General features: G+C 42.3%; 2 protein-coding genes across 3 annotated transcripts in view; one reads left to right on the forward strand and one right to left on the reverse strand.

Moving 5' to 3' along the window:
- Positions 1-18,218, forward strand: part of tiam2a (TIAM Rac1 associated GEF 2a) — a 44,385-nt gene extending 26,167 nt beyond the window's left edge. The window contains exons 13-24 of the mRNA XM_007549122.2: positions 5,329-5,547; positions 6,655-6,723; positions 8,002-8,127; positions 8,527-8,635; positions 11,626-11,805; positions 11,950-12,068; positions 12,276-12,384; positions 12,672-12,730; positions 12,846-12,948; positions 13,139-13,232; positions 14,834-14,988; positions 16,146-18,218. Of these exons, the coding sequence (XP_007549184.1) occupies positions 5,329-5,547; positions 6,655-6,723; positions 8,002-8,127; positions 8,527-8,635; positions 11,626-11,805; positions 11,950-12,068; positions 12,276-12,384; positions 12,672-12,730; positions 12,846-12,948; positions 13,139-13,232; positions 14,834-14,988; positions 16,146-16,849 (2,046 nt within the window). The 3' untranslated portion in view covers positions 16,850-18,218. The remainder of the gene's footprint in view (positions 1-5,328; positions 5,548-6,654; positions 6,724-8,001; positions 8,128-8,526; positions 8,636-11,625; positions 11,806-11,949; positions 12,069-12,275; positions 12,385-12,671; positions 12,731-12,845; positions 12,949-13,138; positions 13,233-14,833; positions 14,989-16,145) is intronic.
- tfb1m (transcription factor B1, mitochondrial) overlaps positions 17,214-23,464 on the reverse strand; it is a 35,451-nt gene continuing 29,200 nt past the window's right edge. For both annotated transcript variants that reach the window (XM_007549126.2, XM_007549125.2), the window contains exons 7-8: positions 22,303-22,430; positions 17,214-20,802 (exon numbers count right to left, since the gene is read on the reverse strand). In XM_007549126.2, the coding sequence (XP_007549188.1) occupies positions 20,538-20,802; positions 22,303-22,430 (393 nt within the window). In that variant the 3' untranslated portion in view covers positions 17,214-20,537. The remainder of the gene's footprint in view (positions 20,803-22,302; positions 22,431-23,464) is intronic.

The raw sequence follows: 23,464 nt of genomic DNA on the forward strand, positions 1-23,464 counted from the left end.
GGAAAATGAGGGAATGTATCAAAACATTTGGCTTATTTTATTTTATTTTTAACTCATTTTAATTTAACTTAAGCCTAACAAATACATGTTGAGTAAAATTATGGTGGGAAATCTTAATTTTGATGCAGTTATGAATTGGGAGAAAACATATTTTTCAGTTTAACCTCCAAATTGGTTGATATTGATCTTTGTCTAAAGTCCGTTATGGACCTAAGACGTGAAGGAATTGTAAACAAATCTTAATGCACATTTATTCACTGCTGTCTGCACTAATCATAACTTATTGCAGCGCTCACGGTGTTATAACCACCTTCATATCACTCACTTTCTACTAGTGCAGGTCTTTTAGTAGAAAACCTCCATCTGTTTATTAATTCCTCGTGAAGCTACGTTGTTCGCCGAGCAATAGATGTCATGTTTTATTTTTGTGCGAGGCCATAGTTGACATTCCTGCCCTGTTACCCCCGCTGGCTCAGAGCTTCCCATTTTTGAGTCAGCCATTCCTCTGTGTGTGGAGGTAACAAGCCAGAACACTCTACATTGTATTGCTGCTATTGAGAGGCAGGACACCAGTCCCAGCCCCTGGCCTCTCCGTTAAGCTCTCTGGAAGCCACACCAGAGAGTTCCTCTGTAGCCGAGGAGGAAGGTGAGAGATGGAGGCGAGGTGCGGGGACCCAGACTGCAGTGATGATGCCGAAGATGGACTGTGAAAGCTGCGAGTGGAACAAGTCCCCAAAGAAGTGGTCAGACTTTCCTCTTCTGATTGACATGCAAATCAAGCCGGCAGCAGGCGCTTTCACTCTGCCCAGGCTCCCAGAACGGCAAATCAATCAGTCCGTCCCTATTGGGCCCGGCTCGATCCGGGAGGCAGAGGTGGGCTCAGAACCGAGGCGTGTGATCCAGGCCTAACTGGCAGACGGGCTGCGAATGAGGAGAAAAAAAAAAACATAAAGAAGGCAAAGAAAATCCAAGAAGCTTAGTGGATTTTAAGAATTTCCAGGTGGTGAAGCCGTACATCTGATATACGGCAGGTGTCATAGAGCCGATCGGTCATGCCGACGTTCAGGGGAGGCAAGCTGCACAGGAAAGGCTGTTCGCTGGCTCGCAGGACCCGGCGGCACGCCACAGCGGCATGGAGGCTGCTCTACAGACTGCTCTTCCTGGTGACCAGAAGGCTGGGGGAGGTAGTGGCACTTTACGCTCTCGTGTTTGATGCTTCGCTTTGCTGTTTTTGTGTCGCTGCTCAAATTTAAAAGGAGCTTCTTGATTGGTACTGGAATAGTTCACAGCGTGAAGGCAAAATCACTCTTTAAGTTCAGCTCTCTCTTTTTTTTATCTGTTTTGATTGCAGGTAGATTTTACATAGCTTGAAAGAAAATATCAACCTTAACATTTGTACTCATCTGTTAGGCGTAGATGGAGAAATCCTTTTTTAAGATGTAATTGTTTACAAACTTATTGGTGGCCCAATTGTTCTTACAACCATTATTAAACAGGACAGGTCTGACTTTTTCTCCATAACATTTCTCAAGGTTAGAGCACACAGAGAAATCTTTCACCATTCCTCTTTACCCCCATATAACCTTCAAGGCTATAAGGTTTGGGTCTGAAGGCTAAGATGTGAATGGAGAAAACATTGATTTTTTGTATGGGGTGAACCACTTCTGTGTTGATGTTTTGGATGATTTTTCTGCTGAAAGATTCATTAGCAACACATTCTTAATTTTCTGGATTATTTCCTGGCATTTCAAAGACAGCATGACTGTAACAAAGTACCCCTAATCTTGGGACAGGAAACACTCCCACATCACTACAGACCATCCACCGTGTCTTACAGGGGGGCATGAGGTGCTTTTCCACTTATTCATCCTTTGTGTTGAGTGTTTGTTGCTGCTGAAAAGCTCAAATTTAGAACTCCAGTTTATAGTCAAAGTAGAAACTAAAAACACAGGTTTATGTTTGGGATGGTAGAACACCTTGAAATTATAGATTGGCATGTTGATGGTGTCTAAAAGTTGTTCTAGTTGCTGCATTTTTTTTTTCTTTTTCTTTTTACATTCCTTACCATCCCACTCAGTTAGGAAGATAAATCTGAATTTAAATACTATGTCATGCAGTATTTATAACCCAATGAAGCAGATAATTATTAATTACTAACTAGATGTTCTTAAAAACACTGATTAACTCAAAAAAGTAAACAAGTTGTATCAAATTTTTTTAGATTTCTGTATATTTAAATGATTTTTAGGGCCGCGGTGTTAAGGTGATTTTTACATTTTGAGATTATTCTGCTGCAATAAAACATGAGTTTCTTTCAAGGCTGTTTACAGACTTTTGCTCTGTGTGGTGGCAATTTCCCCCCCCCAATCTCTACATGTTTGCATGCAATGAATTCAGAATTAAAAAAAAAAAAAAAAAAAAAATCCAGCTAGCTGTTGCCATCAGGAAACTAAATCAAGCCCTTCTCTGATCACGCCTTGTTTTCTAATCTGTAAAGATCAGCAGAGCCGTATGTTCTGAATCGACTTCAGGGCATGAGCTAAGGTACAAACGTAACGCGGAGCAGACACCTGTCAGCCAGAAAGCCCCTGAATAGGAATTCACAGCAGCGCTGTCAGATCCACTTGTTCTTCACAGCTCTCCCCGGCTTCTCCTCCCGTCTCCTCTGGCTCACGTCCTTAGCTTTTAATTGGTTATTTGGGCTGGCTGTCGGGCTGTGTTGGTTGGATTGTTGTGAGGCAGTTGCAGTTCCTGAGTCATGAGTGCGGAGCCCCCCACCCGTCCTCTCTCGCCGTCTGTTTCTCTCTGCCCGCCTTATCTAGTCGGGCTCCGGCGAATACATTTATTTATTTATTTTTTTATTTATTTATTTTTTTGTGGATTGAAGTGAACGAAATTGGGTTTCTCTGAGCAAAATGTAAGCATCTTCAGTCTTTTGTTCTCGAGCTTCGACTCCTCCACGCTCTCACAGTCGTATGTGAGCTTCAGCTGCACGTAGTGGGCCAGTACTAGAATGTGATGAGAATTAACTGAGCATTTGAGTGGAGATTTATGCTACCAGGCACATACTTGTTTGAAGAAAACCCGACAACCCCTCCCTGTGGGTGTCTGGAGCAGAAATAAGCGTCACATCTGAGTGTTATCACTCTCCCGAAGCCTGCTCCCCTCCCTGTCTGGACGCATGAGTGGGCTGTTTGATGAATTTGTTGCTCTGATATCCTTTAACCTCCGTGCTTCCTTCAGGCCGTCTCTCTCTCTCCCCCTGTCCGTTTGCCTGGTGGGAGTTTTCCCAAGGCGTATATCACTAAATGAGGGCTGACTGCCACTGCGTCGTCACCGGCAGGCTTTCTGATCTTCAAAGGGAAAGTGTGTCAGCAGCAGTGTTTACAAGCTAAGAGAAAGCTGACACGCGCTCAGTCGCATTTAAGAAAATGCTGCCGATCGGCTCAGCAAACGATCAGCTTCTGCCTGGATGCTCGCGTAGCTGTGGGTTCATGTTTACGAGAACATAAGGTTGCCTGTCAAGTCAAATTGGAGACGTTCTCAGCAAGCAGGGAGACATTCGGTCCCCTCGCAATTATCAGCTAATACTCCCAAGAACTGCCTCCTTTTTTCTTTTTTTTTTTCTTAGTTGTTTCCCAGAGACATGGAGTCTGCGCTTACATTCAGGGAGGTACATCTCTGGAGTGACCGTGTTATAATGAGCCAGCTGATGAGCCGCCGGCTTATTAACGGACGTCCTGATTGTCTGTGGACTCCCTGGGAGATTGTAGAGGGGTGGCAGCTCACACCAGTGCCCGAGCTAAATGACTCAGACAGGCTTTTACTCGCTGCTCGCGTTGTGTGCAGGCATGCGCTTCGGCGGCCCCGGCGTCAGAACGGAGGGCCTATCGATCCTTGTCTGTTGCTGTACATGCTTTAGTGGGGTGAGCTGCATTCGACTGCTTCCTGAAGCGACATTTTAGAATACCTGCACACACACACAGACACACACACACAAGGGGAAGTCGGAGATTGCTGAGCAGCTGTTTTTCTTGGCACTTGGACTGTGTCCCTCTGCTGTGTGTTGCTGAGCAGCAGATTGAAAAAAAACAAAACTGCCTTTGCTGGCACCTATCAGCCTCAGCTGATGTCAGGAGCTGGCCATAGATTATAATGCAACATCATGTCACTCACCTGCAGCAAGGAGGAATAGCCATTATGGAGCCAGAGCACTTAGATCTTGAGATGCACCAATCAGAATTTTGTGGCCGATTTATCATCTTTGAGTTTTGCAAAACTTTGCAATTGTTATTTTAGCAATTTGCACAGCTAGCAACATCATGGTACTTTGTTCAACTATCCTAAACAGAAAAATCTCATTCTCTCTTGCTCGCCACCGCCTGAATGACCCACAGACATATATGGGCATGTTGTAGATAATGCACTCTTTTAAATAGCTGTTTACTTCTGACCAGCCAGTCACAGCTCAGCGCCGATTAAGCTAAAATTGACCAGTTATGCTGATCTCCCATTGCATCAACTAAATTAAACCGAACCAAAGTGAAATGAATGTGAATTCATAGTTGCTAAACGATGTAGAAAGTGGATTTTTTCCCTCCCGTCGTTGCTTTCCATGTAATATAAGTGACAACTTCTTAATTGCTCATTTTCTGCCGCAACCGCTAACAGACTGCAACGTCTCAACCAGCCACAGGCGGAACTTTGCAATATGTTGCCTAAAGCATATGTTCATTTTCCTGAGGCTGTACAGGTGGAATAAATACAAAGTAAAGCAGATCATCTGCCTGTAGAGAACATCTCTGCAAATGATATGACGCTGAGTAATCTACGGGGCTCCACCTGTCAGAAAAGTATGTTTGAGCTTCCGTTTATTTAGCTGTAAATTTGCACACATTAAACACTGTAACCACGTATTACATGGCAACGTGGGATTTCCTGACACACTTCTGACGTTTGTTATAGCGTCAGAGGAACAATCAAATGTGCAGCAAGGCGATCTGGGGAGATTTAAGGTAGTATCTTAGATGCACTGTGAAGTCTACAAAGCCAATTATTGAGTGCATGAGTAAATGTCCAATGTTTTCAGAAAACCCAAAATTTCCCATGGATTTATTCACATAATTATAATATGAAGTTTTGAAATGTCAGTCAGTAGAGATGAAGATGTGAAGAAATAGTTTTTTATTGAAGCGTGTGTGTGTGTGTGTGTGTGTGTGTGGAGGCATGCAGACTCCACCAGTGTGATCCACCATTTTAATCTTCCGGCTGTTCTAATCTCCAAGCTGTCTAACCTAAATACTCCGTCCTCTCTGTCGCCCCCTATAGAGCGTGGAGACAGTGTGCACCATCTACAATTCCTTCCAGGAAGGCTCAGCAGCCGGGGGTGTGATGGATGATGTGAAGGAAACTCAGGGAGGCGAGTCAGGCTCAAGTCCCGCCAGAGAGGGCGCGCTGCTCAGACCTTGCCCGAAGCACATGAGCGTCACGGAGAGGCTGCGCAAGGTCATCCAGGAGCTGGTGGACACGGAGAAGTCCTACGTGAAGGTGAGTCTACAAAGACTGGACAGCTGTAATACTAGAATTAAGAGAAGTGGATTAATATTTCATCAAACTCTGCTTCACACTTTCTAAAGATTTAGTAACGTGATCCGCTGTCACTTTTTTTTTTTTCTTCTTTTTTTTTAAGACATTTGCCTTGATTGAAGCCACCGTAGGGTGTGTGATAAAAAAAGTCTGAGCATTAAAAATGATTCAGTTTCCTCTTACACCTGTCTGGCATTATTTCATTATGTCCTGATTTGGTGTTTTTGATTATAGTGACAATTTTTTTTTTCTGCTGCACAATATAAAAGCTACAATCATAAACTCAGGGTCCCTATAGTCTTTCATGAGTTTTCAGGGCTTGACGAGTATGAGGGGGGAAAAAAAAAAAAAAGAAAACAGTTGCATTTTGAGACTTCCTGATTTCTTTGTCCAAAAGTTGTCCTCTTTTAATCCATCATTTCTTTCGCCATATCTCACTGTCTTCTGTCCTTCTTTCTGTCGTTCGTTGTCGTTTCCTGTATGCTTACTTCGTGTTCTTCTTTCTTTTCCTCCACCTCAAGTCTTTCCTTCATTGCTCTCTTTGTTCCCTGCTTTCTCTCTACCTTTGTACCTTTTTTTTTCCCCGTCTTGAAACTATGAAATAAAATAAAAAATGTGCCGGAACCCTTCAAACTTCTGCACTCTGCAGCCCTTGCAGCATTTCTTCCCCTTCTTCCAAATTTCCTTGTTGTCTTCATCCGTTCCCCCTCCCTCTTCAGCCTACCATTGAGTCGTAATTGAGGGAGGAGATTGCCTTCCCAGAGCAGCTTGATTCAGGTCGTTTCGTCTGAATCCATGCACCGCTGGCTGGGGTGCTGAAGGGAAGGAGGGAAGAGGAGAATGCTCATAAATCAGCCTAATGAGAATATTCTCGCTGATTCTAAGACAAGCTACAGCCATATTAAAGGAGCGGGCTGGAGGGATAGAGAGGGGAACGGGAGGGAAATGAGGTGATTGCGGAGGTTATAAAGGCAGAACTCTGATGATGGAGGGGATTTTAAAGGATGAGCATGTTCAGGAATAAAACACAGATGACTGACCACCTTCTGCTTCTTTCCCCACTTATAGGACCTGGACTGCTTGTTTGAGATCTACCTGAAACCGCTGCAGAGCGAAACCTTCCTCACACAGGACGAGGTAGGCTGCGGATCTTTGTCCTGGAGAAAAGGTCGAAATCATTGAGTGTTTATTACCCATCGATGAGCTCAACCGGATCATCTCCCTCATTGCCAGTTTAACTGGTTGCAGGAGAAATTAGCATTCCCCGACCCCGACCGTCGAACGCCACAAAGGCGCGCAGCAATAAAGGCCAGCTTAGGTGTAAAGACACTCACCTTAATCCACTGATTGCTGTTCATGCTCCTTATTACATGTGTAATTTTTCTTCAGTTAAAACAAAAACCTTGATTTATCTATGACAGCATAATAGCTAATCTTAATATATTACTAAAATGTTACTGAAGCTTATTAAACACAAGGTGATTTATGTCAGCGTTTTTATGACCGTGACTTGGAGCCACCGGATTTTTTTATTTTTTAAAGAAATGTCATCTGATCAAAAAAAACCCACATCAAATAAATACAAATATAAGAAAAAGCCACCACAATTCATTTTTAAAGAAATTGGCTTTTCACAGTGGAGTGTTGTATCCAATCATCTTTCTGAAAAGTTGAGTGGAAAGAATAGGTGAGGTAGAAAAAGGTGCAAAAATTGCAGGCTTGAGAAGATTTGGAAGCAAAGCTTGAGCTTAACTTTTCTCTGAACTTCTTGTCAATAACGGTGTGACTGACGAGGCTGTAATGTCACAATTCTGTTTTGATAAACTTCTTCTTTATTAGTCTTACGTAAAATCACTTATTGTGAATTTGCTGAGATGCAAATAGTGTTTCTGCAGTATGCTAATGAAATCACACTTGCCGGGCATGACCTCAGACATGGGACACTCCTCCTGAGATACAGCAGTCGATAGTCCTGCTGAGACCGAGGGCAAATAAAATACCCATTATGAGAGACGGGGACGTGTCCAGACACAGACTGGACAGGGCAGTGTTGGCCCCTCGATGGATTTTAATGAACGGTACCGTCGACCCCGGCTGTACAGTAGACGGCACATTTATGTGGCTCGTCACTAACGGGCTTTGTCAAATGGAGCCATCACAGAGGAGATCTTCTAGCCCTCCAGAGGGAATGTGTGACTGACTGTTATGAATTACAAGTCATCCCAGCTTTATTTTCTTTCCATGTAACCTCACATTCTCTCTCTCTCTCTCCTCCCACTGCTCTGTCTGTGCTGTTCGCCTTTCATACATCCCCATCAATCAACTTCCCACTGTTCCACCATTTCTCTCTCCTTTCCCTTTCCTTTCTTATCCACCCGTTGCTCTTCATCCCTGCCACCCTGCTCTCCTTGTCAGATGGAGAGTTTGTTTGGCAGCCTTCCTGAGATGCTGGACTTCCAGAGGGTCTTCCTGCAGACCCTGGAGGAGAGGATTGCCTCCAAGCCTGACTTCAGCACCCTGGAGACACCCTCACAGTTTAAGGTACACAGACGCAGCGATGTTTACACCCTTATCGATTAAAGCTTAACATCTTTAAAGCACACCAAACAGGTAATCTGAGTTACTTTTCCCATAAAAAGATGTGACCTTTGAGTTTTGGGGATTTATTAGACAAATGAAGAGTTGTGACAGCAGTACAATGTCCTGATTTATAGGCTTAGCCTGACAAGTTGTGGAGTCTGTTGATTAAATCTGCGGTTCAGCGGCTGAACCCAGAAAGGTTAGTCGAGAGGAAGGGGGCTTCTGAATGGTCTCCCAGGAGAGATGGAGGACGGTCATGACTTCACGTGTTCATGCTCTTTCATCTTGTATAAAGCCACTTTCTGTCTGTGTGCAAACCTCACTCCATTTTATTATTATTTTTTTTCTATTTCCTGGCAGAAGCTGCTGTTTTCTCTGGGGGGTTCGTTCCTCTATTATGCGGACCACTTCAAGCTCTACAGCGGGTTCTGTGCAAACCACATCAAAGTCCAGCAGGTCCTAAAGAGAGGTAAGGAATCCTGATCACGGGGTTCTCACCATTACTTTTCCAGATTCAGATCCCCACAGTTCTGTCCTTTCCAAAAAGTGAGAATTATGACCGATATGTTGTGGGTAGGCTTCATATACAGAGGATGAAAAACCCCACAGACTGGATGGATGGGCAAACGGATAGATGGGTGGATTGATGGTTAATGGCTGGATAGATGGCCAAAGAGATAGATGGATGGATAGATGGCAGGTAAATGAATAGATGGCCGATGGGTAGATGACCGGGTGAAGGATGAGAGTGGACAAATGGATGGATCGGGGATGTCGTGGAATATTATGGCAAATGAAAAATAAAGCAAGGAAAATTCCATCTTCTCTACATTTTCCAGTCCACACCTGGATAATCCTTAAATTCCATGATTTTCCATGACTTTGTAGGAACCCTGCAATAAGCACAACATAGCATCCCATGAAGCAGAGGATCAGTGCATGTTAACTACCTGCTTCCAAACTTTCTTCTCGTCAGCTTCCTTACACCTGAGTTGCATCAGTGATGTCCCATGGCACTTGCTTCTCTATTTCTGGCCATCAACTGTTAGGAAGCAAGTCAATTATGTATGAAAGCAAATATCCCAGAGTGAGGCGTGTGGATGAAAGTGAGCTGACTGATGCCTTTCCAGTTTTCCATCTCCTACGTCCCGCGCAGAAATCCTGTCATTTGCGATTTCAAAACGAAGACCTGTCCGCCCAAAGTCAGGCTTTCAAATGATCCTGCTCACTCGACGGCTTGCTTTCCACAGCACACATGTCCGTGTAGAAAACTGAAAAGTTAATTTGTGCATGCCAAGACGTCTGGCATCACTTGGGAATGCTGCCCAGCAAAACAGGACGATGTAAGAAGAGTGGTGGCTTTGCCAACATGGAAGGGTGGCGAGGGCTTAAACCTGCCATATTAACATAACGGTTTGGGGTATTCCTTGAAGTAAGCAGCAGGAGGAATATTTAATCGGATTAACTCTCCAAAGTCGATGATGGGTCAGAGTTACCTGGAGCAAAAATAAACACCCTGAGCATTTTCTTGGATATTTTGATCCTGCAAACAGTGTTTTTGTTCCAACAAGTGTCAATAAAACTTTGAGGGTAGACCATTCGGTTTTAAATATAACAGGGTTATAAATTGTTGGCAGCAGGAAAGTAACCAGCAGTTATCTAAAGCTTAAAATGACGAGGTGCACCTTTATTATAGCTGGCGCTCACGAGCTAACACAATAGTGGGTAGCACAAAATTTTGCACAGTGCAGCTAAAAGCTGCTTTGTGTAATCACTGATGGCCAGTTTGCTCTGAATCACGGAGAACTCCCTGCACAGCCCGGTCATAAACAGGTGCAGTCTTCATCGTCCTCCTCTCCCCCTGCAGACCGCGAGTTACCGCCGCTTCTGTTTATTCGTTCGACTTGTTAATCGCCTGCCAATTACTGCAGGAGGTTCCGATGCAGCCGGCTGTCTGTTGCTGAAAGTGTTATAATTACTGCTGTAATGGCCCCCCCTCCCTCCTCTCTGTGGAAGCATACCGCAGTGGGAAAATGTCACCGCCTGTACAGACAACTCATTCTGCTGCATGCATCGAACTTTACTCTCGTTCACGCTGTTGGCTTCAGCAAGAGCTATGCAGGTCAGATCTGAGAGGTTGAGTTGCCTCTACTTAGTGAGTTAATTTAAAAAATAAAATAAAATAAAAGTTTGCCATTTGTTATATCATAGAGGCAATTTACTGACGCAGTATCGGTGGAGTAGATGCAGAAGAAAGCTACACTACCACCTGCTGGAGACAAGTTATTGCACCACGATTCTGCCCTTACAAGACTGACATTTATAGCAGCATTTCAGGAAATCCAAGTACCATTCATCTAAGAAGAAAAACAACCTAGTTCAGTAGTTCAGTTCGAAAAAGTAAAACCTTTATTATGACTATTTTTAATGTATGTTTTTCTACTCAATTTTAAATTTCCTCTCATTAATGTTTGACAACACTGATGTGCAGCTGCAAATAGGATTTTATCAAAAAGATAAGGCCAATCCCATTCAACGATTTAGACATCATAGTAAAATAATTTGTTACAAATGGCAACATATTTCAATGCAGCATTTTTGTTGTTATTATTTTAGATGACCGTGCTTTACAGCAAATCCAAATCTAAAGTCTGGTTTCTTAAATCAATAAAAATGTAGTCTTAGATTATATATAATCATGGGGGCAGGCTGTCAATGACACCACTCAAGGTCATTTGGAGAAAAAAGGTGCATATTAAAGGAAAGTTAAGTGGAAGAAAAAAAGTGCAATTATAAAAGATGCACAAGCAAGAAGAACAACATCCAGCTTTAAGGGGATTGTGAATTAAAGTTTGTTCAAGAGTTTCTGTGAGATTCACAAAATGCAGACAGTGGCTGGAGTTTGTGATTCAGGAGTTTTCTGGAAAATGGGCTCCAGTTGTGACAATCCGGATCCAGAAACCACGTCAGAAGCATCGAACCGTATTAAAGGGAAAGAGGATAAGACTGTAGCTCAGTGGTCAAAGGTCAAGAGCAACACCGCATAGCCACAGGCTGTCATATTATATTGGAGGGGACCCCAACAAAGATTTGAGTGCAGATACTCATAAATGTCCACCTGCTGGTGGACATTTCCAAGTTAAAATATTTTTGTTTTTCATGGTTTTATTTATGTTATACATACATACATACATACATACATACATACACATATTTATGAAAGTATGAAAATTCAAAATAATAAATGTTTGAAGATCTAATGTTTTTTTTTATTTTTTTTTTATAAGTTGCACTTAGATTTAATGAACGTAATGACCAAAATAAATCAACTATTCATGATATTCACATTTACTGAGACACACATGTAGATTCAACTTTGGTCCATCAGGAAACTCAAAGGATGATAATAAAGTGGTGAAATAACTCATGTGAATTTCTCTTTTTTCTTTTAAATTACAGCAAAGACGGATCAGGCCTTTAAACAATTCCTGGATGCAAGGAACCCTACTAAGCAGCACTCGTCCACCCTGGAGTCGTACTTGATTAAACCGGTGCAGAGGGTCCTTAAGTACCCCCTGCTGCTCCGAGAGCTGGTCTCCCTTACCGATGCGGACAGCGAGGAGCACTACCACCTCACCGGTAGGAAAACACATGCACGGTTGAGAATCTGCACTCGTTCACACTTGTTTCTCGATGATTTGATTTAATGCACGCAATGATCAAGTATCAAATCTTACACCAAATACAGCATGTAAAACCCTGATGTGTTGCGTGCCCTTGCAGAGGCTCTGAAGGCCATGGAGAAGGTGGCGAGCCACATCAACGAGATGCAGAAGATCTACGAGGATTTCGGCTCCGTGTTTGACCAGTTGGTTGCGGAGCAGACGGGCCTCGACAAGGAGGTGAATCTGCGTTTCCACATAAGATCTGTAATCGTAATGTCAGAATAGTGGAGATGCACGTGGTCTCAACCGAATTTATGAGCTTGGCCGATTACAAATGCATGAGAGCTGTTTTATTTACATGCTGCAAAAAAATATGAACGTGCAGCTTGTTCTCCTTCTCCATCCTCGGCTCACTTTTGAACTTTCCTCTTCTGTCCCCGTCAGGTCACAGAGATTTCCATGGGTGAGTTTCTCATGCATTCCTCAGTGGTCTGGCTCAACCCTCATCCATCGCTGGGCCGCATGAGAAAAGATCCCGAAATTACTGTATTTGGTGAGTCTCGCAGCGTGTCATCCTTGGATGTTTGCACAATTAAAGTCCGTGTAGAACAAGTGAATTTGGTTTGTCGGAGAAGTGCGCAGAGGCGCATGTGAGCAGCGCTCTGACTGAGACTCTCTTTGAATTTAAATATCCATAGCTGTAATGCTGATGTATGCCTTAAGGCTTCAAACTGGCAGTTGACATGCTTCTGTGGGATCCCAGGAGGTATTTGCAGTCAAAACCTAAGATGCTGATGTGCTTTTTTTTTTTTCTTTTTTCTCCCCCTTCTCCCCCACCAGTCTTCAAGAAAGCGGTGATATTGGTCTACAGGGAAAACTGCAAGCTGAAGAAGAAAATGGTAAGAATAGCATCTGTTATACTTTCCCACGACACAAATAGTGTGTTTAGTTTGAAAAGTTGCATTTTCTCCTTTTATTCCAACATGGCTTTGTGTGTCTCTGCTCCGTGACCAGACGAATCCTCGTTCGGCTCTTTGTCACGGCGACTCAGACCCGTTTAAGTTCCGGCGGCTCATTCCTCTGTCTGCACTGCAGGTCAGGCTGGGCAACGCTGCAGGTAAGAAGCTGGCACATCGCCACAATACCCCCCCTCCTCACACTGCCCCGTTTTTCACATTCCAGCCTCAATGCCCCTCCCTCTTCTTATCTCCTTCTGAAAGCATAAAACATATTTGAACTGTTTGATTAGAAGCTCTGGCTTCATTTCTTTCCCCTCCCCCCCCATCTCTGTCCATCTCTTTTTCCAGGAACGGGCACGGAAAGCAGCTGCATTTGGGAGCTGATTCACTCCCGGTCTGAAGTGGAAGGCAGACCGGAGACGGTCTTCCAACTGTGTAGCAGGTCAGAGTTACCATCTAGTTGATGTTAATGCTTTTATGAATTTATAGTTTGGTTTATCCACTGAAGGATGCTCTACTGAAGGGCTCTTCTCTCTTAATTTTTTCCCCCCAATTTCCTAACATTACAACCTCAAGCTACATATTTTACTGGGGATTTTTTTTGATAGAAAAAAAAAAAGTCTGTGCATGTAAAGTAGATTAATAATGCATGCCACACTTAAAAATTGTGTTGTTTTTTTTTCTTCTGCTGTATGGAGTTGATCAGTTAAAATCCCAATAAAATAGAAAATTGTTTATTTTTACTTTGGTGAAGCAAAATGGTCTAACAAAGAAAATTCCATTCAAAAACCAACATTTTTATTTGCAATGTGTTTTATTCAATAATAACAAAAAAATAAAGACTTTCATGTGGAGGTAGCAGGCTTATTTAAAAATCGCCAAGCAGAAGTGAATTTTCTTGTAGTCTAAAATGTACAGGGCCTCCCTGCCCCCTCACAGCTACAGGTGCTTTGATAATTTAGCAAGCTTGTAAATGTCATTCCTGATTGGAAAGGTCAAACTTTGCGCATCTTCAGTTGGAAATTGAGACTCAGCCTTAAGAGTAGAGCTGCTGCTTTACGTCCAAATAAGAGCTGAGGTGACTGGAGAAACGGGATTTCTCCTGGGCTCCTCCTTTTAATGGGACAGGCCCAGAACTTGATAGAGGGAACAAATCTCTCTTCCAGCCAGACTGGTTTTGCTAATTAACCTATGACCTGGGTAAAGAAATTACCCGTTTCCTCCAAACATAAATCTTAATCCAAAAAGTTAACCTGTAGCAGTATATCTGACATAGTATTTGATATAAAAACTGTATAGAAACTTAAAAACAGTAACAAAAACATATCTAGCTGTAAACGTGTCAAAATGGCTGATATTTACACAATCAAAAATAATCCAATTAGAATTTGTCAACTTTGTCATTAGACTTCGGGAATGGATTGAAACGTGTTTCCATAAAACGTCCGAGGTCGAATATATTCATCAAGTAAAATTTAAAGATGTGAAAATACATTTTAATTAAATCTAGTAGATCCCTGAAAAAAAAAAATAGACAAGCTGATTTATTACTGAATATTAGGTCATGTTTTAGAAAAAAAAAAAAAAAAACAGTTTTAAAGTCAATCTACTAGAAAATAGTGGCAGCTGGACAGATTAGAATACAGCTTCTAATCATAAATAGAAATTTGCTCAGTAATATAGAAAAAATGTGGAAGTCTGTAACCTGGTTAATAATTTTCCACCTGCCTCTCCCAGCAACAGTTAGGAGCCCATCATTCAAAAGCTCCTTGTTTTTCCTTCAGACGCTTTACAGAAGACTGCCATGCCCTGCTGCAGTGTCAGCATTTATTAAATTATTTTCACAAGCACACTGGTGACTGAGGGCTGTGACCAAACTGGTAATTCATATTACATAGTGTGAAATTGAAATCACTTCTAATGAATCAAATCAATCGTTTCACACACAAAGAGAAGCCTCACATATCCTCGTCTTCTATATCCGGTTCCTGAAATCAAGTCTCGTTGTGCCTACTTGGCCACTTTCTTCTCTCCTCTACTTAGTGTGCCCGAGAACAAGGTCAACGTCATCAAGGTCATCCGCTCCATCCTGAGGGAGAATGTGAGGAGGAACATGAGGAGCGAGGGAACGCTGGAGAAGAGCTGTAAGGAGCGCTTGGTGCCTCTACACAAAACGTTGCCTACCTCCGCCAAACTAGGTGAGTGGGAAGACTGTTTATTTATTATTTTTTTTATTCAAAATCCCTCTGTATCTTTTATTTTTTGATTGTTTCCTTAAGATTCTAATTTTTAGAAACGCTGCAAAGTTGAGAGCCGTCGTCTAAAATCATGTTGTACCAACAACTAAAATGTATTTACTGTTGATTGAATACATTTCAACACAAAAACAAAAGATTCATGCAACTTTTTTTGACTAGGAAATGAATGTGCAAAGTAATACTACATCAATTAAAATTATCAGGAGCTTAAGGGATTCTATGAAGCCTAATATATCTTATGACCTAACTCTGATCTCTATCCAAAAGGTGAAATTTGGGGAAGATTTTTTTTGTTAATCAGTCTTCAGAAACATGTTGGATGTAGTCAGACTACATCTTTAGCACAAAAAGTGGAACACCTTATTAGGTCCGCAATCAGGCCGTGTGCGTACAACCATTGTATTTTCAGTGACTTAATGAGAACACGGTCAATGTATTTGAGTGGGCAGAGATGTCAGACACTGAGGGGAGGAAAAAGGTTTTTACTGCAAGGTCCTGGTAAAAAGAAAGATTTAAAGAGGAAAAACAAAATAGTCTGGCTGAAATTTTACAAGTGGACAAACAATTTAATGTCAGTCACACCTGCATTTGATGATCAGATGTGGACGATGGTCTGAAAGTGCAAGTCAGCATCTATTTATTTTAAAGGTGTTTTCTTAAAGCATCAGACATGAAACTGGAATCTGTCTTGCTCTTGTATGAGTCCATTCTTTCATTTTAGACACAATCACATCAATAAATTAACATCAATTGTTAAAGTTTTAACACAAACAAATTGACAATCAAAATTGTGACCAATCACAAGTTACTTAAAATTTTTCTGAAATGTAAGACCCTGGTACACCACCTGGTTAGAAATATGGTTTGACTTGGCTGGCGGCCATTAGAGGTCATTCACAGAGGTCTGGACAAGAGTTCACATCCGATGAAGGCTGACCAGAACTGGAAGCTCATTTAAAAGTCATTAGTTTCACATTATGAACTTCAATAGAGATATTATCTTGCTTTTAAGGTCAAATTGTATATTTTATTAAATGTTTTTGTTCCGATAGAGACTGCCACTAATGTCCTCTAACTACCTTTTATTTCTTTATCAGGATCCTCCAGAGCTTCCTGGTTGTGTAAGCAGCCACTTGAGGAAGTCTCCTTCCAGGCCGGGAATCCTAAGTTAGGACCCGACTCAGACGACGGCAGCCTGAGTAGTGGAACCTACAGTTTTTCTAGCGCTCCTCCAGCTTGCGCCTCTTCTGACTCTCAGGCCTCCACCGCCCCCCAGAACTGGTCTCAGGCCCAAGAGTCTGACTCACAACCTCGCTCCACCTCTGTGAAGGAGTCGGACATTTTAAGCGACGAGGACGACGACGGTTTCAGCGAGGGGGGCGCGAGAAGGGACAGTGGGGACAGCAGTTCCCCAGCAAGTGCCATCGAAGCCCAGTTCCTCCATCTCAAGCTGTCGGAAGAAGCTGTGTCGAAATGCATTCTGGCACCTTGTGTCCAACCAGAGGGAATTGGGGACACTCCTGAGATCCAACACAAGCCATTGCAAAGACACTACAACGGAGTTAAGAGAAAAACCAACAGTATGAAGAGAAACCAGGAGTCGCTGTTGCACCTGAAGAACCAGACTAGGTCATTGGATAGTCAGACTGGTTCAGTGTCACCCTGTGGTGTTGTGGACCTCAACACTCTGCTGGAAAGAGAGTTCAGCGTCCAAAGCCTGACATCCGTAGTGAACGAAGACTGTTTCTTTGACCGAGCTGACAGCTGTGCGACAGACTCTGGAAATACCATGTCTACCTAGAATCCAATATGGGCAGAGTGGAAAAAATACTGTATCTGACCCACAGGTAGGTCATAAAGGTGAGGGGGCTGGTCAAAATCCCAGCATTACAAGTGGGGAAACCCATGTGGCTTACAGCAGTCACTGCCAGGCAGGGTGTGAAGCTGTGCCTGAACTCGGAAGTCACTAAGTCTGACACCCTGCCACAGAGGGTGAGGTGCAAATGATCTCTTAGCTGGCAGACCTGGGTTTTCCACCTGAAGTGGAGAGGTGAGACAATTTCTCCCCCATTGATGACTGCAACAAATCCTCCAAGCACTGATGTCATTGTGCAAGCGTTTTGACTTTTTCAGCTTCGCCTCTTTTTATTCTCTCTCTCTCCCCCTCCCCCCCCAAAACCATTTAAAAGACATATTACATTCCCCTCCTCTCCACATCTTGGGCTGATTGGCAGGTTTGATTTGATTTCTGACCTTTTCTGTGGGAAAAAAAAAAAAAAAATGGGGAGAATGTCCTCGGCTGTCAGTTACAGAGGAGTGCTGACAGAGAGGGTGAACCAACAGTGTATACATAGTGACAGGGTATGGAGAAAGAATCAAGTTTCCTATGCAGGGACTGAAATTATTCAGACAGGAGGTTTCCACATGAGTTCGTATTGCCTGATGCATTTACTGTAATGTAACCAAACGCTGTAGATCACGGGGGCAAATTTAATTTAGGTGATCATAGACCTTATCAGCTGCACAGGCCAAACTTTTTAGCCCAAATCTAAAAAAATACCTGCAAATTGACAAAACTAAGCCTTTTTTGCTGTATTTTGTGCACTAAAGTACACTGTTTGCCTACATATTTGAATTATTTTTTTACCTGTACAGGTTCTGATATCATTACTGCTGTTTTTTTAAGTTATTTCTTGGATTATTCTTGGTTGAGAAGCTTTTTGGGTGACTGCTTGAACTTTAGGCTACAGATCTGATCGGCTCTTAAATTAAAAAAAAAAAAAAGATGCTAAAAAGTCCCGTTTCCTTGCTTCATTTTTAAAGCAGCCTTTTGGATTTGGTTGTGTCACTGAAGATTGTTTTAATTCCTATGTTTATCAACATTTGTAATCTCTCCTAACATTTCTGCATGCGGCATTTGTGACACTGTTCAGTTACGAAATATGGCAGGAATTTGCAATAAATTTGTTGATATTTTTGTAGCCAGTTTGCCATAGAATAAATCTACATTTTGAGGTACTATTAAAAAAAACAAAAAAAACAAAAAAAGGCAAACCACTTCTCTTGTGTGCAACTTTACCTTGCCTTTTAATGCTAGTATACCAATGAATGTGAATGCTCTATTCTTATGGAAATGTTTTATAAAATAAAAAGCTTCATCTTGTGAATGACATCTAGAGACTAGTGTCTTCAGTTCTGCATTAACTTCCTTCTTATTGGCTGCGTGGTGAAGCAGTTCAGGGACGCAAAGTGTCTCATCTCAATTTGACGCGTGGTCCCTGATTGGCTGTCATGTAGGATTCCACGTCCTTCTTTAGATGGAAAAAGGTACATACTCAATAGAATGCATAATTATGACAGAAGTGGGGCACAGAAATATAAGATTGGGAGAAGCTTTACTCCTATGCATGGTTTTTTATGCTAACAAGCTATTTATTCCCAGTGGACAGCCTTTTGATTTTGCTCCATTAACTTCCATAAGTTATATCGTCATAATATTCATGTGTATTCTATTGGGATTTTATGTCATTGACTAGCATTACATAGCACACACACCGCTGTGAAGAAGATAAGTATGAAACTGAAAGCCTACTGAGATATGGCCATCCAATTAAACTTATAGGTCGGGTTAGGACAGCATATATTTGGGAAGCAACCAAAAGGTAACTCTAGAGGAACGGCAGAGACCCACAATATGGTCAAGAAGGTCTGCTGGCCAAATGAGAATAAATTCATTGGGTTACAAGCTTAATATCACATGGCAGAAAACTAACACTACCTTGAATCATGTTGTGGGGATACATTTCCTCAGGAGGGACTGGGAAGCTGGTCTGAGTTGATGGTGAGGTGGATGAATCTAAATACAGGGCAAGACTGGAAGATAACCGGTTAGAGGTTGCAAAAGACTGGAGACGAGGGCGGAGGCTCACCTTCCAGCAGGATGGCAACACCAGAACTGCCAGCTACAAAATAATGGCCCTGATAGAAACATGCTCATCTGCAAGATTGGCTAAAAATGAAGGTCTCTGGATGGTAAAGACATAACCCAAAAAAGCTGACTCAGGGCGAAGTCGGATTCTTAAAAGTAGCTACTTGTAAAACCCGGTATTGTCTTTGCTCTTCAATGTTTTCGACCATCACATAAAATCCTTTTAACAGGAACCCGATCATGTGCTTGCATTTAGAAAAAGCAGGGCGCAGTCTGATGCTAAATGATCCAGTTGGAGACAAAACCTGCTTTGCATGCAGTTCAAACAAATCTTAAATGCCTGTTTAGTATTATCGAGTTAATAACAGAAATGCTGATGAGACAGAACTCCCCTATGATTACGTTGTTGATGCACAATGCATGGAATCTGACATTCAGAGACCTCATGAAAATACTGCAGCGTCCAAAGAGGTGTCTGCCTCACTGCACAGCCATACCTCATTAGCACATCACTACCCTGCTGCTCCTCTGCATGACATAATTTCTCACCATTAAAATCAGCCACGTTCCCTCACTTACCAAAATAAAAGCTCGGCATTGCACTGCACCACTCAGGATTTCATTAAGGCCAAAGAGTGAACTGCAGAACGCAGCATATCGATGCATGTGAATTTTCCATTGCTGCAAGAGATTATCACCCATCACTCATCAAAACGGAACCAAGTCGCTTTCTGGCAAGTCAACCCAAGCATACCATCTGTCGCACTGGCAGGGAGCAGCAGCGCCATGTTCTGCTGGTAAAAACCTGCTATAATATTCAAAGAGGAGTATTTAAAACACTTTCATATAATATTTGAATAATAACTACAGCTTCGAGTTTATTCACAACATACGTTTTGCTTAGAGAGCGTTTTAATTTGATAAGACCAAACTCACTGGTAATATATTGGCTCATTTACTGGTAGCTTTGGCATACGTACAAACAACGGCTTACGTAATCAAAATATTTATTGAGAGAATGCAAAAAAAAACCCCAGAAAAGACGGTTAAAAATTATTTTACTATGAGTTCTGATCCTTATTTTGTCTGTTTTTTTATTTGAGCTGACAAATTCACAGCAATTTCAGCAACCCTTTAAGGTCCGTCTCCCAAGTGATGGAGCAATACACACTTGAATGAAAAAAAATTGTCCTGGATGTGGAGCTGCCATGTTCCCGATCTCTAAATCACCCTGAAAGCACTGACATTTCTTTCAGCTCCCACAGGACAAGGTGTTAGACAGAAATGAAAAAAGAAATGGGACATAAAGAGATACTTACTCGGCAGGAGCTGCTACGGGCAACTAGCTGCTTTCTTTCCCTTTCCAAAAATGCATGGAAGGCAAGCACCGCTCGTACACCCGTTCATGTGTTTCGAATGACTTATTTCTCCCTGGGTGCAAAGAGAATGTTTAAAAATGCATGTCTGTGCCAGGTGGAAATGTCAAGGCTAAGAGCAATGTGTTGTCTTTCTGCGCTAGCAGAGGCTATTAGTGGGCTCCTTTTGGTTTTCATGCTTGTTTTCAGCACGGTTGCGGAGCACTCGGCATCTCCTTAAACGCGTCCACTGAAGTGTGGTGATTCCTCCCCAGGTGCTTCAGCCTGAGTTCTTCTCTGAAGTCGTAGCTAAAGAGGTTGGGGTCGTTGGCGCAGAGGTGAGCGTAGGCATCCGACAAGGCCCTTATGTGGGGTATGGTGAGCTCGGTGGGGCGCAGAACGGGGTCCACGTCTGCCCTCTGCATCATCTCCTCCGTCAGCTCCAAGCGGCACGCCTCCGGAAACAGCATTCTGGAGACAGATGGCAGGAGACACGCTGGTACAGATTCCTACATTCAGGTGGCTTTGATGTATTAATATTCATGCCGTTTTAATGGCATTTCAAAGTTCAAACAGAAATATATTATTCCTTAGCAATTATTGCTAAATCTGAGGAGTTAATCGAAATCACACAAAGAATCTGCTCATGAATGATTAATTTTCTCCCTTGCAACCGACAGCAAATTGCAAAAGTATTCACCTCCCTTGAATTTGTTCGTATTTTTTCATGTTAAGACCGCAGACTTTAAAACTATTTTAATAATGAGATTGTATGCGACGTAGACATAAAGCGAGAGCTTTCTGCAGTGATTTCTCTGACATCCCTGAATAAAATCGAGTATCGTCTGCCCTTTAAATAGAGGAATCTGTCGACAGGACAACTATTAGTGGCGTATTCTACAAACCTGGCCAGGTAAGGATATGAGGCAAGATTTGAACATTGATGTCAGCAATCTGACAGATCATGGGATAAAATACAAACAGGAATGAGAAAAACTTTCAGGCTATGTGCTAAGCTAATGGTGGCATGGCTGAAACAACTAACAGCTGTTCTTGAACTGAAAGGTAGCTGTTTGTATTGACTCATGAGATCTTAATGCAAATGGATGCAACGTAAAAACATCTTGAAACCTTTCCATTTCATAGCAATGTACTACTTTGTGTTGGCCTAGTACATAAAATCCCCAATGACATAAATTGTGACTGCAACATGGCAAAAGTTTAAACGGTGTGAATTCTTTTGCACGGCTCAAGGAGTGAAGGAGTGTCAGCGATCGAACACTTGGACATAAAAAAACAAACAAACATTGATTTACATTTTTCTTTATATCAGATTCAACGCAGACAAGCTTGTGAATTTAGTTTCCAGACATTCTTCTGTCTGAAAATGTTCATCTATATTCATCTTTAGTCCGCTAGAGAACATTAGCCACTTCCAGACTCTGCAGAGACTCTTAAGATGCATCAGTGCTGAAGGCTGCCTCTGAAATTTGGTGCAGCTGCCGCCAACCTACTGCTCTAGCATAAAACAGTCTGCCTCGTCTTCCTGTGCCACCTCAGTGAGTCATAATTACCGCTCTCTCACACAGCCTGGGTTCTTTTTGTTACCCAGGCCTACACACGCTTCCCCAACAACCACGGGGGCGATGGGCAGCGATTGCATGCATGTGGATGAGTGGGCTTGTTGCTACTGGTTTTTGAACAGAGTTCTGAAGTTGCTTTACTGTTAAGGGTTTGGTTACAGAAAGGCTTAAAATCTGCGTTTGTCAGAGCGCTGAGTACACGAAGCGAAAAAAAAAAAAAGTAAATCAAAAAGCAGCCTAATTAATGATGAGATGAAGGCACTGCTGTCAGAGCGCAGAATGAAAAATGTAGATTGAGAATGACAGATGAGGACGAGCCAAAATTAAAAAGTAAAAACTTGAGCATAGTGGCCTTCTAAGACCCAACAAGTTTTATAACTGTGCTCACCTGATTCCTTTATGGCAGTGCTTCCGACGGAACTGGAAAACATTCCTCACTACTTTCTCCACCAGCTTGAAGGGCTGTTGAATCTGAGGCTTGACCAAAGGGGTGAAGTGAACTACTCCCACATCCACCTACGCGCACAGACACACACACACACACAGTAAGCGGAAATAACAGCAGGGGGAGGGGGATGAACAGAGACCTTGAAAATGGATTGTAGAAAGAGTGCTGACTGAAATGTGTGTGTGGAGGCGTGCGTGCTGCATGAAAGCACAGATAGGTGTGATGGGAGAGAAGAATACAAGAGTGTGGAAAAGAACAGTGCAGAGAAAGCTTACCTGTTCAATGCCCAGAGAGGTACAAAACAGAACAAAAAGACACAATAGGAATGATCAACTCGCTGTGCAAAAACAAAAAGAAGAGGCGGAATAAGATGACGCAGTATGGCTGGCTGCCTGGCAGGTTGGGTCCAGTTGCCACAGTAACATCTGTGAGACGAACCAAAGAAACTGAGTCTTCCTGTGTTGCTGCATCATCTGGGAATTTCTTCATAATCCCAAGCCTGACTTCCCAATAAACAGCATGTTTTCTATCCACAGAGTGGTTATCAATGCAGAAGGAACACATGCAGTGTACCTTGGAAAAGTATACATACCCTCTGAACCTTTCCATATTTTACCATGCCACATGTGGCACCTATTTGGGTTTGTGCATTTAGAGGTATCAGATCAAGAGAAACTGGGTACCTATGCACAGCACATTTTTTCAGATTATTGTTTTTTTGTTTTTTTTTTGCAGAGTTTAGACGATAATGCATCACTTTCTTTCAAGGTCCTTCCAGGGTTATGCACCTTCCAATGTTACTTTTCTTGTCTTAAAAAAAAAAAAGTCTTTAAAATGTGAAAAAGTGGAAAATCTTTTACAAGGCACTGTACACATCTAGTGATGGACCTGTCTTTTACCAACTCTTTATGGGGGGAAAATAAACTACACAAAACTATGCCCTATGTCTTCCATTTTTATTAACTGTCAATTAAATAAATGCTTCAGAGGCCAGCTGTGACGCACAGACATATTTTCTTTCACTGCTTACAATACGCCCAGCGCATTGAGGTACCTGATCACCAATGAGTAAGTATGCAAATACAGTACAACCCTCGTATCC

The sequence above is a fragment of the Poecilia formosa genome, unplaced genomic scaffold (genome assembly GCF_000485575.1).
Source record: "Poecilia formosa unplaced genomic scaffold, Poecilia_formosa-5.1.2 Scaffold30, whole genome shotgun sequence".
NCBI classification, from domain to species: Eukaryota; Metazoa; Chordata; class Actinopteri; order Cyprinodontiformes; family Poeciliidae; genus Poecilia; species Poecilia formosa.